This window comes from Trachemys scripta, chromosome 11, assembly GCF_013100865.1.
Source record: "Trachemys scripta elegans isolate TJP31775 chromosome 11, CAS_Tse_1.0, whole genome shotgun sequence".
Taxonomy (NCBI): domain Eukaryota; kingdom Metazoa; phylum Chordata; order Testudines; family Emydidae; genus Trachemys; species Trachemys scripta.
In genome coordinates, this window is record NC_048308.1 from 40065387 (window position 1) to 40079910 (window position 14524).

At 43.0% G+C, this 14524-nt stretch overlaps 1 protein-coding gene across 1 annotated transcript; it reads right to left on the reverse strand.

The window, feature by feature from the left end:
- Positions 1 to 8761: 8761 nt before the first annotated feature.
- Positions 8762 to 13446, reverse strand: ATP5MC3 (ATP synthase membrane subunit c locus 3). Its single transcript, XM_034785893.1, has 5 exons — positions 13347 to 13446; positions 13166 to 13266; positions 11816 to 11893; positions 11280 to 11473; positions 8762 to 9019 (listed from the first exon to the last, which is right to left on the reverse strand). Exons 2-5 carry the CDS (start codon positions 13202 to 13204, stop codon positions 8905 to 8907), a joined length of 426 nt encoding a protein of 141 aa, XP_034641784.1. The 5' UTR covers positions 13205 to 13266; positions 13347 to 13446; the 3' UTR covers positions 8762 to 8904.
- Positions 13447 to 14524: the final 1078 nt, after the last annotated feature.

Sequence of the window (14524 nt, forward strand, 5' to 3'; positions counted from 1 at the left end):
TCTGGAAGAGTAACTTGTATCCAATTTGGTTCTGAGCCTGTTGTGGCTAGAGAGCAAAAGGGTTGCATTGTTCAACTTTTACTGATGGATAAAAAGAAGGGCATGCTTTTGGTTATATTAATATTCTTATTGCAGGTTTTTGAATAAACTAATAAAAGTTGCAGTCATTTGTTAAACCATAAAACAATGTGCAGAGCCTTTATTTCCAATGTTGCATGGTTGTTACAATTAGTTATGACACACATGATTACTGAATGACTAAATAAAACGAATGTATAGATTATATCCTAACATATGACAATGATGTAAAAAAAATACACTTCAAAACTGGTAGGGATCTACAGTACCAAATTAAGAAAATTCAGACAAGGCTTTACATTCCTTCATGTGCAGGCCTAATCCTCATATTAATCTTAACTATTCAAAGGCAAGGAGATTTCCTGAATTATAACTAGAAGAACTTGAATTTTAATTTATATTTTCCATGCTTTCTTGACTGGCTGTGTAAATGATTACAGCTAAGCTTTAGTCATTAAATGTATGATGTGATCACTCAGCATTGCTCCAAGTTTTTTCACTCGTTGGCCAAAAGGTAGTGGTCATGCTCCACATTGTAACCTGGGCTTTGTCTTCTCTAGAGAATTAACTTGTTGTGAACCACAAGTTTTCTTATTAACACACTCCATAGTCAGACACCAACACCCTCCAGTTATATCATAATCTTGCCATACGGTTTTGACAATGTTTTGAGGTATGGGCTAAGCCACATGTTAGCTTGCTGCTTTTTGCTAACTTTAAATGTCTGCAGTGAAAATGTGCAGCTACGACCAGTCACAACAATCGATAATGGTCCACCAATCCCTTGCCAGAAATCCCCAGAGCACCTAATCCTATGCTCTATCTTGCCATCTACCGTTGCTCTGTCCCCTTGCTCTGGAAGTTGGCTACTTTCCTATAGTTCTGCTCAACATCTTTGGACCCACACTGTTTGAAGTACCTTCAACTTTGTCATCTCTGGTCTCCAACACAGCAGTGAGTTGGTTGACCTTTGCCCTGGAGTGAGAACTGCCCACCTGTAAGATGCCATAGCCCCTAAACTGTTGGCCAATCATGGGATCAACTGGACCAGACAATGGAGCAGGGAGAAGATGAATGAGCTCAAGGTTGGAGGGCCAAGAATAACAGTTCCAAACCCCATTCCATCTGAGAGCTGCCCATTTTATGAGGCACTGGATGGTGTTCTAAGCATTGTCCTGTGCGCAGTTCTCATTTCAGCCTAAGCTCATCTTTGAAGTCAGGATGGGTGCAAGCTTGCAACGTGGATGTCTGTAAAGACACAGAAGCCACCCCCTTGGTTGTGAACAGCCAGCCCGGAGAAGACCTCGGTCCCAAATCACAGGATCTCTTTGGTAAACCAAACTCCAGTGAACACAGTAGAGTAGAGGAGCCTTTCATGGAAGAACCAGTGGAGGATATAGCACCTCAGCCAGGAAATGTGGGCACAACCATTATTGGTATTGTAAAGTCAGAGTTCCACTATACCTGTGGTCTATACCTGTGCAAGGCAGGCCTCCCTTTGCCTCCCCCGTAGCTCACAAATCCCCTCTGGCCATTTTGAAGTTCAGCTACTACAAGACACAAAAAGATTTCCCTTGCACAATCAGAAGGTCTCCAGTCCGAGCCCTGGAATATCTGCTCTCCCCTTCTAGACTGGGATCTCCAACTGGACCACATCACCTAACACCACAGCAGCTTAGACTATGCCTGAAATAATCACCAATGCTGCTGCTTCATCAGGACTGATCTCCCCACCCACCTCTCAAGTAAAATCTCCTCTATTACAGCGAAAATTTTGCTTAATGGGAAGGTTGTGGTACTCACCATTTTTTTTCCCTAGGAATGTGCTTTAACCAAGGTTGGAATCTGGCAGAAGCTAGCAATCACAGCAAGGCAGTGAATGGAATGGCATGAGATAAATGTTACAGTTTCTTTTACCAAATTACACAGGAAGGATGTAAAACTACGTTGGGACTCAGACTTTTTGTTTGTTAGGAGCTTTCAAGAGAGGCTCGGATGTAGTGAGGGAGGAGAGGACACCTAAGAGCCTGCTCTCTGTGAGCTAACAGCTATACAGCCTAAGGGCTTGTCTATACTTACGCGCTGGTTCGGCAGCAGGCAATCGAACTTCTGGGTTCGATTTATCGCGTCTTGTCTGGACGTGATAAATCGAACCCAGAAGTGCTCCCCGTCGACTCCGGTAATCCTGCTCGGCGTGAGGAGTACGCGGAGTCGACGGGGGAGCCTGCCTGCTGCATCTGGACCGTGGTAAGTTCGAACTAAGGTACGTCGACTTCAGCTACGTGACGTTATTCACATAGCTGAAGTTGCGTACCTTAGTTCAAATTGGGGGGTTAGTGTAGACCAGGCCTAAGAGCCCAACAACAGAATAGCTGGTACTCTCCAGGCAGTAAGACCAGCATCACAAAATGGAGTTCAGCAACAGCAGGAGGGCCAAGGGAGGGCTGCAAAGTGAAAAAAAGGAGAACCTAGTGTCAGAGGAGATGTGAACTCTGGCTGAAAAGATGGTGACACAGTGTCTTTGCCATGATAGGGAGATGAGGGAGCAAGATATGGCATTTCAAAGGGACATCTGAGAGACTTTTAGGGATTATGAGCCAGTCAATTCCAAGCTCTACTGCCCTACCCACCTGTCCAATCCCATCACTTCACTTCCATCACACCATGTCTTCCAGCATATGTACAAGTCTAGGTGTGGGAGAGCAAGTCAATGAGCCATAGCACTGCACACCATCAGCTGCTGTGTTCTGCCCCTATTCCTATGCAGGGGAACAAACTGGTATCTTGATGATGTACAGTTCCATTAGATGTAACAGTGCACATCAATATTTTCAGTTTATTTTGCTCTTTGCTGCTTGAATATTTTGCACTGATATATTCTTGCTTACACCTGTTAACGTTCTGCACATCTTTTCAACTTTGTAATGCTGGCTGGACTGCCCAAAACACGTTTTGCCTGGGGAAGATGGGGCTGGTGAGCACTTTACACAGCTCCATGAATGTAGTTTCCTCATACAAAAGCTCTGGACCTGACCCTGCCGGTCATCCTGTGTTTCACAATGTAGTCCCACCACTCTGTGCTTGTGACCCTGATCCAGAAGCAGCAGTCTGCCTAGGGTGCCTGGGGATGTCTACCATGAAAGACAGCATTTTCTGGGTCCATGCCGCCATATCTGCATAGTGCTGGCCTTTTTGGCTTGTGCTTGTATCAGCAAGCCCCTGCCTTCCCCAGGCAAAACACCACCTCCATCCTATTTTTGTGGCAGCTTCTGCAAATCCACGCCAAAGAACTGTTTCAATAAAAAACAGCAGCTGTCAGTCCCAGTTGTTAAGACAAGCAGATTACCTCCTTGCAGCACAAGTTGGTAACAGAACACCAGCTTGCGTCCTGGCAATTTTGTGGGCCTAGACCATTTCTGCCAACAATCTCCATAGGGGTCAGACATGTTGCCACATACTCTGTGTCCTATGAAAGTGAACCCTAGGGTATGTATTCAGAAATCTTTGCATTTCAGGATTGAATACAGTACCAGTACTGACGCCGTGTGTGACTGCATATGTGGGGTACTCAACTGCTGTTCTGCAGTGTGGTCATGCTGTACTGACTTGTAATGTCCAACTCGAAATTAGACTGCAGTGAAGACAAAGTCTGTCTCACAGCCAATGCTGACACTGTAGCCTCATGCTACCAGAAAATGCTTTTTTCCTCCAATGTTACTATACAAAAAACCCACAAGCAATATGGAAAATGGACTAGACAGTGGAAAACCAGTGAAAATGACTATACACAAAAAGTTGTTAAATACATGAACAAATTGAACATTATAAAATATAGTTCTCTTCTAATCTTTAATTTATTAAATTCTTAGGTAATACATGAACATACTATCAATTACAATTTCAAAAAGTGTGATTTTTAAGTTGACAATGTCCCTTTAAATAAAATACAAAACATTAGCTAAAACATTTTGCATTATTAGAAAACTCCAGCAGCTACAGTACTAAAAGCATCTTTGTAGTTGATCCAAGACAGTAAGGCAAGCTTTATAAATGAAGCAGAAAAATGTTATGTAATTTAAACATTGCTGATTGCTAAACAGAGGTGCTGAATAATATCAGAATTATAGCTCCTTAAAATGCAACCACAAGATTTACACATTTATTACATTTAATAAAAGCTACTTGCAATGCAAAGTATGCATACAACAAAATGTTAGCGTTATCACCAGAACAAAGTTTCTGGACACCTGACTCCAATTAACATTAGTGAGAGTCACACAGTTAACAGGGCAATGACATTTCCTCAGGCTATGATTCCTAAAATGCAAAGGGAAAACAATAGGATCCTCATTTACAAGTCTGTTCTTTGAACCAGAATGTTTATATGCCCTTAAACAATGCAGAAAAAACTTAGTGCTATAAATTTAAACGTTTTCCTTTAGTTATGTAAACATTTATTTTAATTATACCTAAAGCAACAGCTCAATTCAATGCAAAAAATCACATCTATATTTCACATTTAATAGTCTTATTGCAGTGTCTAAAGCTTGTTGATCATTAAATGACAGTATGCACTCCATAATGGGTCAGACGTTGTCAACTCAAATCATATTTCTATCTGAAAAATTTAACTGTAGTAGATATAAATGTCGCACCTAAAATTCCTCTGAGGTTAAAGAATAAAATGTTTGATTTTTTTCCCCCTAGTTAGTCAATTATCTGACCTCTCAGCCCTCATCCTCAAAGGTGCTTATCACCTTCAAAATACAAACCTGGGAGCTTAAACTCACAACTTTGGTAGACTAAAAATCACAGACTCAGTAAAGACATTGTTTTAATGAGCCATAAATTCAATCTATAATCCACTGACCCTCCTTTTTTGCCTTATTACTGCAGCAGTGTTAACTCCCCACTTTCCCTTGAATGGTCTATTACAACGTGTTAACTACATATGCTAAACAATCTGTTCCACCTTGTATGTAGCTGTGACACTATGAGTACTTTTCCCAGACCTGAAGAAGAGCTCTGAGTAAGCTCAAACACTTGTCTTTCACCAGCAGACATTGGGCCAATAAAAGATATTACTTCCCCCACCTTGTCTTGCTCATCAGTTATATAATCAGTTTCTCTGTTTGGTTGACAGCACATTTTCAGAGCTTTGCAAGAGTATTTATCAGTAAATTGAAATTGAAGAGGCTACAAACAGACACATACATAGATAAAAGAGTAGGTGATGCAGGAAGAGGAGTGTCTGCAAGCATCTTTCGTAATGTTGCATATGGGTCCACCAAAAAGACCCTGCTAAATATTAACAGCAAAGCCAGGACTGTTTTTTTTCCTGTGTGTAAAGTGCCTAGCACAACGAGGTCCTAATCTATGACCGGAGCTACTAGCTACTGCAATACAAATAATAATGAAGAAAACCCGTTAAAAACAACCTCTTAAGGACATATTTTTTCAAGAGTACTCTATTAAAAAAAATCAGCTTAAAATAAATATATCAGCTTGACCAGTGTCCCTTTAAATTTGCACTCAAGTTGACATTATAACCTGAATTTTACACCCCCTCCCTCTATAAATCAAACACAATGAAATATTGGTCTCAAGATGGTAGATTATCTTTATGGGAAAGGTTAGATTTATTTGAGATCAGTTAGGTACATGATTTGACATCCCAAAAAATCTCAACAATTCTTCTAATGGGCAAGTCTGTGGTTTTGTTATGGGTTTGTACAATCCCTAACATATTGGGTTCCTAACCACAATGCCTCCCCCTGCCCTATCCCCCCCTCCACACCCGACATTATCACAATACAAATGGCAAATAACACAGATTATGGTTCATTGAGCTCCTCTGTTTAATATTTAAGGAATATGCAGAACAATGGGATTTATTTTAAAGTTGCCACACTAGATTTTTCAGAAACTACATTTTGGTTTGTTGGCAGCTTCAGACTGGAGCTAGCTCCTATTTCCCACCAGAGAGTTATGTCAGAGAGCTCTCAGTAACCTGCAGAAATGTTTTAGCCTCCCTCTACCACCATTCCCAAACCATATAAGACTTGGGAGAGGCCACCACACAGACACTTTTTCTCATCACCATAAGGGGGTGGGAAGGTTGGTGTTGACTCCTGATGCTTGTATGGTATTCCCTACCCAAGCCTCTTCCAGCTTGCAGAAGGTAGGTGACTGATTAGGCCTACTTACATTAACCTCTTAAGTGGTTTCAGAGTAGCAGCCGTGTTAGTCTGTATCCGCAAAAAGAACAGGAGGACTTGTGGCACCTTAGAGACTAACAAATTTATTAGAGCATAAGCTTTCGTGGACTACAGCCCCCTTCTTCGGATGGGGCTGTAGTCCACGAAAGCTTATGCTCTAATAAATTTGTTAGTCTCTAAGGTGCCACAAGTACTCCTGTTCTTTTTGCGGATACAGACTAACACGGCTGCTACTCTGAAACCACTTAAGAGGTTAATGTAAGTAGGCCTAATCAGTCACCTACCTTCTGCAAGCTGGAAGAGGCTTGGGTAGGGAATACCATACAAGCATCAGGAGTCAACACCAACCTTCCCACCCCCTTATGGTGATGAGAAAAAGTGTCTGTGTGGTGGCCTCTCCCAAGTCTTATATGGTTTGGGAATGGTGGTAGAGGGAGGCTAAAACATTTCTGCAGGTNCTCTTAAGTGGTGTGTAGGTAAGGCTCCTTTAATGTGTACTTGAAACAGTTAATTACACTCAACACTAAGATGCCTGCAGGCTTAACAAAGGTTTTAGGATAGGATATTGAAGGAGAACATGCACATACAAAAACAGATACATGTTAAGGTAGCAGCTTTTTGGTCTAGTATCTATTAACAGTGAAAAAAATATTTACTTCAATACTGAAATTACAAATGTTCAATTTGTCTTTTATATTAGGGATATGTTTAAACAATAGTCTTTCTGAATGTCAAAGAATTTTCTACTGCCTGCTTGATGTTTAAATGTTTTTCAGCAGCAAGACAGATGACTAAATAGGGAGAATGATGGAACGTACTTAGGTGGAAGTAAACTTAAGGTTACAAAACTCCAAGAAATTCTATTTTAAATTATTTGCAATAGGTAGAAGTTTCAGGGACTGAGTTTAAGATTAACATTACTGATGTTTTACTTGCTGGGGGGTTAGAACGAGCAGTTGTGATCATCTAAGTCTTTAGCAGATTATTGCTACCTAATACACCTTCTGTGAGAGGTAAAGGGTCTTATGCATTTATTTAATATTGCTGCCCTGGGGAAGGGTGACTGGAATTTTCAATTTTCTTTTAGAGCTAGTCATAACTTTTACAAGTGTGCTAGAAAGGCAGCTAGGACTGAATTATTGTAATGTTTGTGTTAGAGAAAATGTGAAGTTGTGTACATAATTTTCTAGAAGACAGACACAAGATTTGGTGTACAGCTTATTTAACATTCCTATGCCTACTTTACAAAAAATATATATCTCCAGCTTTTTTGGGATTTTCTGTACTTTCCATGCAAATTACTTCTATGGCACAGCAGGTGGTAGCCCTTTTAAGTAATGAAAGTTAGCTAGCCAGTATATGCATTAAGTTAGCACCAGACTTTAACTGCACTCCCTGATCTCCACCAATAATGTGTGGTTTGGTAAAGTGATCTCTTAAGCTGATCCAGACACATGTACACTGTAGTTTAGACAAGCAAAAGTGCATATGGTCATCAGCCCCATTAATATTGTTTGTTAAAGCAGAATCACTATAGAACAGCACCCTGGTATTTTAAAGATTTCCTGCATATAGTCAACTCTAAATATCAGTTTACAAACTAATTGGGTCAAAGAATCTGAGACACTGGTCAAGACTGATCAAGATTTGTATACAGGAGAGTGGACTGCAGAACCGCTTTTGAGCAATGAGGTTTGAAACAGGTCAAGCTTCTGGATCTACGGGACTCTTAAAAGACAGACAGTGACTTTCCTATAGCAGCAGCACCACCACAGTTCGTGGAGCATTTAGATGGGGGTAGTCTTATTTATTTATTTTTTTAAATCAAGGTCCAAGTTTCTTGGTCAAGGTACAGTCAAAGTCCAGACACCAGAGAAAATAAGTAAATAAAGAGATTTCAGGGTCTGTTCAAATCTGGACTTGCAGATGTTTCTGATCTGCCTATTGACTACCCTGATTTCGATCCTTAGATGAAAGGTGCTATGGAACACATCAAGTTCAGCACTATTGGAATAGAACATGGGAACAGGAAACAAGATGGTTTTAATAGAGGAGAAAGGTCTAAAAAAGTTTAATTGTGGTTCTGAACGTTATTTCAAAAGCCATTAGTATTTCATATACCTAAGGTCACTAACAGCCTTACACAGGCTATTTTAGGGGTCTTTAACCAGAAAGATAACAAATGCATCAAACCAGAAATTAAAATTGACATATGCAGTGACTACGTAGAGAAAGTATTTAATGTACATTTCAGACTTACTGGCGTTTTTCTGTTTGAAGTTATGGTTTCAAGGTCCTATACTCCATGTGAATTCACTGGGATCAGGAGAAATTTGTGGTGACTGCAGGTCAGTATAAGCCCCCTTTAGAGTTCATTTTCACATTAACTAACATCCTTCCCCCGCAAAAAAAAAAAGTCATACCCAAGAGACAATGTTCAAATTAATAAACGAAGGCCACAGCCAGACAGTTAAAGTTATTATCTTTAATGAAATGACTTTGGAAATAATGTTTGTTTCCATGACACCAACATTTTGGGAGCCTCAGTAAAATACATACAATTACATTTGTAGTTTACTAATGCTAACATTGCAAGCAGCAGATCTCTTCACATTGCAAACAGGATCAAGAAAGCAACCATCAGACAAAAGAGACCCATAGCTTCAGACAGGGCGAATCCCAGGATAGCGTATGAAAACAGCTGCTGCTTCAGAGAGGGATTTCTAAAAGAGAACGTGCAGGTATAAGATTGTTTTATATACATACAAATTAAGAGTGTATGCTAATGTAGTTTGATGCATCTGACAGAGCCAGTTAAGGATTTTAAATTACTTTCATGCTGCAGATTCCCTGCTATAGCAGGGAAAACACAGTAAACCCACACAAATGTTAACAGCGTTCACCATACAATTGTGACTTCTGAATAAGTTAATACTAGATTTAAATTACTGAGCTTAAATTGTGTACATTGCATATTAATATATCCATGTTTGGGTATGACATTTTACACATGCACAAGATTACAAACATGAAGGCCCTGTCTATACAAGTGCAAAACCAAAAGAGCCTTTGTAGACAGACATCAACACGGAGCGAGTTCATATGCAGTAGTTACCTACCAGCATAAGATTTCTCTGGTTAATTCCACTGATGTGCAATGCACACTGAGTATTCCTAGGGGCCTGAGTTTGTTATACATCCAGAATTATTCTGAACGCCCTTGTAATATTTAGGCAGCTTACCGATAACCTATACTACTCAACTATTTCTGCCTTAGATGGTTTGTCAGCCACTTTAGTGTTACAAAACTGCAACTGAGTATCCTTGAGGAAGTGTGGAAGGAAGAGAATAGAAGGTAATTATGGATTAGTACCTTGCAACATTGGCCTCTTCCAAGACCCCCCCCCCCAAAAAAAACAAGAACAGCACAAATGTCAGTTTGAAAGTCTTTTTTTTTTGTCATTTCAAGAGATAAAGTAAACTAGTTTGGTTAGAAGCATTTTTGTTTCCTAAATAGGAAATAACTTGGCACTAAAAGCCTGCTTTTAACACTTCGTAAGAGAGTTCATAAATGGAAACAAGTTAAGGTGTTTAAATATTTTTGTTTGAGGAGGGGGGAGAATAGAAAGCAGGAACTCTACAGCTAGTTAAGTCATTTCATGCCTATGCCAGTTGCTGTCTCCTCAGTAGTAAGATTTGAGATACAACTGTATGGGAATTAAACAAATAGGGGAAACAAAATTATGAACACAGGGAACTAAGATCTCTCCCTCTTTAAAGGAGTTTCCCCTTCTCAAGCTCCAATAGTGGAATCACTTGTCTGATATTAGTTGGTTACCACGGAAGTAGTTACTGCAGTGACTTTATAAAGCTGCATTTGGCACAACATTAAGTAAAAGATTGATTACAGGGCTGTAGCAAGAATCTTGCTTCTTAAGAACAATCCTGATAATTGGGTTAAAAGAGGCACCGGATCTCAAGTTAAATATTAACATCCACCATCCAGTTTGTCCCTCTATTCATGTAGGATTGTCCCTTACAAAATGTTTTCAAGTTATATTCAGTCTAGGATAGGTTTTGGAGTCTCAGAGTCGAAGCTAATACTGAAGAACTAAACATGAAACACTGATTTAGCTGTAGTTGGTTTGCCCTAAGAAGTCACGTAAGATTTGCATATATTGAAATCTGTAATCTTAGAAATTCAGCACTTGTGCCTGGTGTGCCATTACTTAATATTCCAAGAGGTTAACATGTTAGAACAGAGGTGGGCAAACTATAGCCCACAGGCCACATCCAGCCCATGGGACCATCCTGTCCAGCCCCGAGCTCCTGGCCCGGGAGGCTAGCCCCCAGTCCCTTCCCTGCTGTCCCTCCTCCCATGAAGCCTCAGCTCACTGCGCTGCTGGCGGGCTGTGAGCTCCTGGGGCAGCGCAGCTGCAGAGCCCGGCCTGATCTGGTGTTCTGTGCTGCGTGGTGGTGGTGGCAGTGGCATAGCCCAGCTCTAGCCAGGCGGCGCAGCTGTAGCGCCGCCAGCCACTGGTGCTCCAGGCAGCACAGTAAGGGGGCAGGGAGCAGAGGGGGTTGACAGAGGGCAGGGAAGTTTGGTGGTCAGGGGTGTGAATAGGGGTAGTCCCTCGACCACCCCAACCCCTATTCACAGGCAGGGGTAGTCAGGAAGAACGGAGGGGCTGGATGGGGCAGGGGTGAAAATAGGAGGTTGGGGCCAGGCTATGACCCCCTCCCCTAACCCGCCCTCCATACAATTTACAAAACCTGATGCGGCTTTCAGACCAAAAAGTTTGCCCGCCCCTGTGTTAGAAGAATTATTCTAGGGGCTTTATTTCAATTCTACACACTGACTGTTTTAGTGGAACTTTATCAAGACTTTGCTACCAATATATATCTTCAAGTTTATCATTAAATAGGTTTGCATACAACTTAAGTGATATCATTTAAAAAAAAAAAAAAAAAAAAAAAAATTACCTGGCATAACCAATGATTAGACTACCAAAGACGGTTCCAATACCAGCACCAGAACCAGCCACTCCTACTGTGGCAGCGCCAGCACCAATAAATTTGGCAGCAGTGTCAATGTCCCTGCTGATAGCACTGGTCTGGAACTCTCTAAGTGCTACTTGGGAGACAGCATTCTGGGCTCCATTAAGTGTTGAGCCGCCCTGAGAAACAAACATGAAAAGCATTTAAATACAGACTCAGACAGCTCTCTTATAGCTATTTTGAAGTTTTGAGTTATTCTGTAGTTCTTCTATTACAAATACAGTAAACCAGTGTGGTTATTGAGTTCACTAGAGCCTGCGACTATAAGTTCAGACTTCTGTATGTTACTTGCCAAACATAATGGACTGTAGCTTTGATGGGAGAAAATATATTAGATGACCCTTTACCGATCTGTCATACAGTCAATATTTTAATTAGTAAAGTACATTTGAAAAATGGGATGAGAACACTTGGGCTCACCAGAAAGTTTAGGAAGCTACAGAGTTTAGTTTATAAGATACCTCTCCAGTCCTGACCTCTGGCCTAGACAACACTGATGCAGAAATTGGTCTGTACAAGACTCTTGATCCTGCACGGATCTGTAAGAGAAAAAGTGACATATTTTACCACAAACGTATTTCTATATAACTGCACTGACTTTTAATAGTGATTTTTTGTAAGATCATGGACTTAACTCCTCACTAAGTCTTTCATCTTAAGATCAAGGCAGTGGACATGGACAATCTGCAGACATTGCCATATCTAGCAATAGCAATGCAAGACAAGAAGAAAGCTTACATTAATCTGATTCCCTAACTCACGGCCCCCTTTTCTGGGATGGGTTCTTTTATATCAAGTACTCAGGTTCATGCTAATCCATTATTTGGAGCCATTCCTAAACAGCACTATAATATTGAGAGCAAGTAATGTTAAGTGTGATATATCTAATAGCAATACAAAGGGTGAGAACCCCACATTTTAGAAATTGAAATGAAAGCAAGAAGCTGAACATTTGTAACCCGTTACTCCTCAAGTTGCTAGCCATTTGTTTATATCGTTAAAACAAGAGCTTCTGACTTGCTCATTTGTGAGTATCATGCTAAAGCCTAACAGTGAAATACAGAAGGCTACAAGAATAATTCAGCTTTCATTTTGAAAAGGTAACTACCCTCATGTTTTAGGGCTAAGAAAAATAAAGTAGAAACTTCAATTTTGCAGCGGTAATAAAAATCCACTACGATGCATTTAAAAACCCTTAGCTACTCTGTAAGAAGGCACTGGTAAGTTTTGAGAGACAACACCCGGAATTAAATCTAGAAGCGAGGAATGAATGAACCCTCTCTCCAGTGCGGCCTGCTGGTGTCCTTGGGCTCCTAGCGCTCTAAGGTCAGGCTGACTCGTACCCGGCCCGTGTCCGCGGCATTACGGAGAGGGCGCCGGCTGTGCCGAGGGATCCCCGGCAGGGGCGGGGAGTCTCGCTCCCGCACAGCGGAAGCGGCAAGCTGGAGTTTGACCTCCAGCAAGGGCTGAGCGGCGCTAGGCCTCACGAGCAGCGCCTAGCTCTCGGGGCGGGGGACCGCCTCTCCCCGCTACTCACCGCGGGGCCCCAGGCTGCAGAGAAGGGGCTGAAGGAGCCAGGCCCCGGCAGCAGAAGCAGCTCACTCGTTGCACCGTGATTCCCCTCCCCGACAGGGCACTGGGGAAGCCCTCTCGGGTGGGACCGGCCTGCAGCCCGCAGAGGAGCTGCTGCGCCCCCCGCTGCAGCCTCACAGCCGCCCCCTACCTCCCGGAGCTCGGACTTGAAGCCAGCAGCCTGGAGAGGGTCGCGCGGGGATCCGGGGCCGCCCCGAGCCGCAGCCGGCGGCACTCACCAGGGCCGGGGAGGAGGCGAGCTTCACGCAGGCGAACATGGCAGAGGGCTGCGGGCTGGCGCTGTGTCCCCGGGGCCTCCTCGGCGCTGGAATCCGCCTCTGTGCGGAGAGAGCAAGAGCGGTTAGGGCCGGGGCGCCGCGGGGTAGATGGGGCGGCGGTCCCCGGCTCCCCCCCACTTACCGGTTGCAGCGGCAGAGGTCGAGCGGACTGAATGGGGCGGGATGCGCAGGCGCGGCGGGGGCGAGGAGCGCCCGGATGGGGGGCGGGGGTGAAAGGAAACGCTGCAGCCCAAGGTCACTTTGTAGCAACTTTATTGGTCCCGCCGCAGGGGGCGGGACAGAGCCGCACGGAGCGCAGCCTTGGTGAGCCGGCCCCGGCTCCGCCCTCCCGCGGCGTAGCGTCCGCCGCGCGCGCCCTGCCCCGAGTCCCGCCTTCTTCCCGCGCTCGTCTTCCTAGCGTAGCGCTAGGGCCGCTCGGCACCGAAATCCCTCGGAGGAGCTGGGCCTGAGGGCCAAGGAAGCATGGCCAGGTGTCAAAGCCTCAGTGGGAGCTGGTCCCTGCCCAGAAGAGCCTACAGTATCTCCCTGCTGCCCTGCCGGGCTCCTGGGCGCTAGCCCCCTGGTCCTTCCTTTGAGAAATCATTTCCAGTGACACCACCTTTGTTTCCACTGCTTTCACAAGTCACAGACGTGCTGCCCCTTTTACTGGTCCAAAAGTTTCGGATCAGTTTTTGTGATCACTTACTTTCATAGTGAAAATGCTCCCAAGGACCCGCAATCATTATTCTTATAGGACAGCTCCCCGCAGTGTTTTATCCCATAGCCCCTAAATACAGTGCTTGGTGGTCTTTGCATGATTGTTGTTGAAGTGCAGGACAAAGAGTATGTTGACTTGATGCTGGATATAAGGAATTACATCTTAAATAAACGGCATCCCTAAAATAGCGGAGAAGTTTTACCCTTAGTAAAAACACTAATGCAAAATAGAACTAAGACTTCCAAGAAAAAATTGAAGTTGCCTGTTAGTACTTAACTGTGATAATCTAGGAACAAATAATGCAGGTCCATACCAACCGAATGAGGGATTGGAAAGCAGTGATGCTGAAAAGGATTTAGGGATCATATTAGACAAGTAGCTCAGCATAAGCTCCCAATGCAGTGTTGTGATCGAAAGGGCTAATGTGATCCTGGGATGGGATATATAAACAGAGGAGTAGGAGTAGGGAGGTGATTTTACCTCTGTTCACCACCTTAGTGAAACCGATACCAGTATCTGCATACAGTGCTGGTGTCTGCATTTTAAAAAATATACTGAAAAAATTAGGATGTAGAAAAGAACCACACAAATGATCCAAGGGC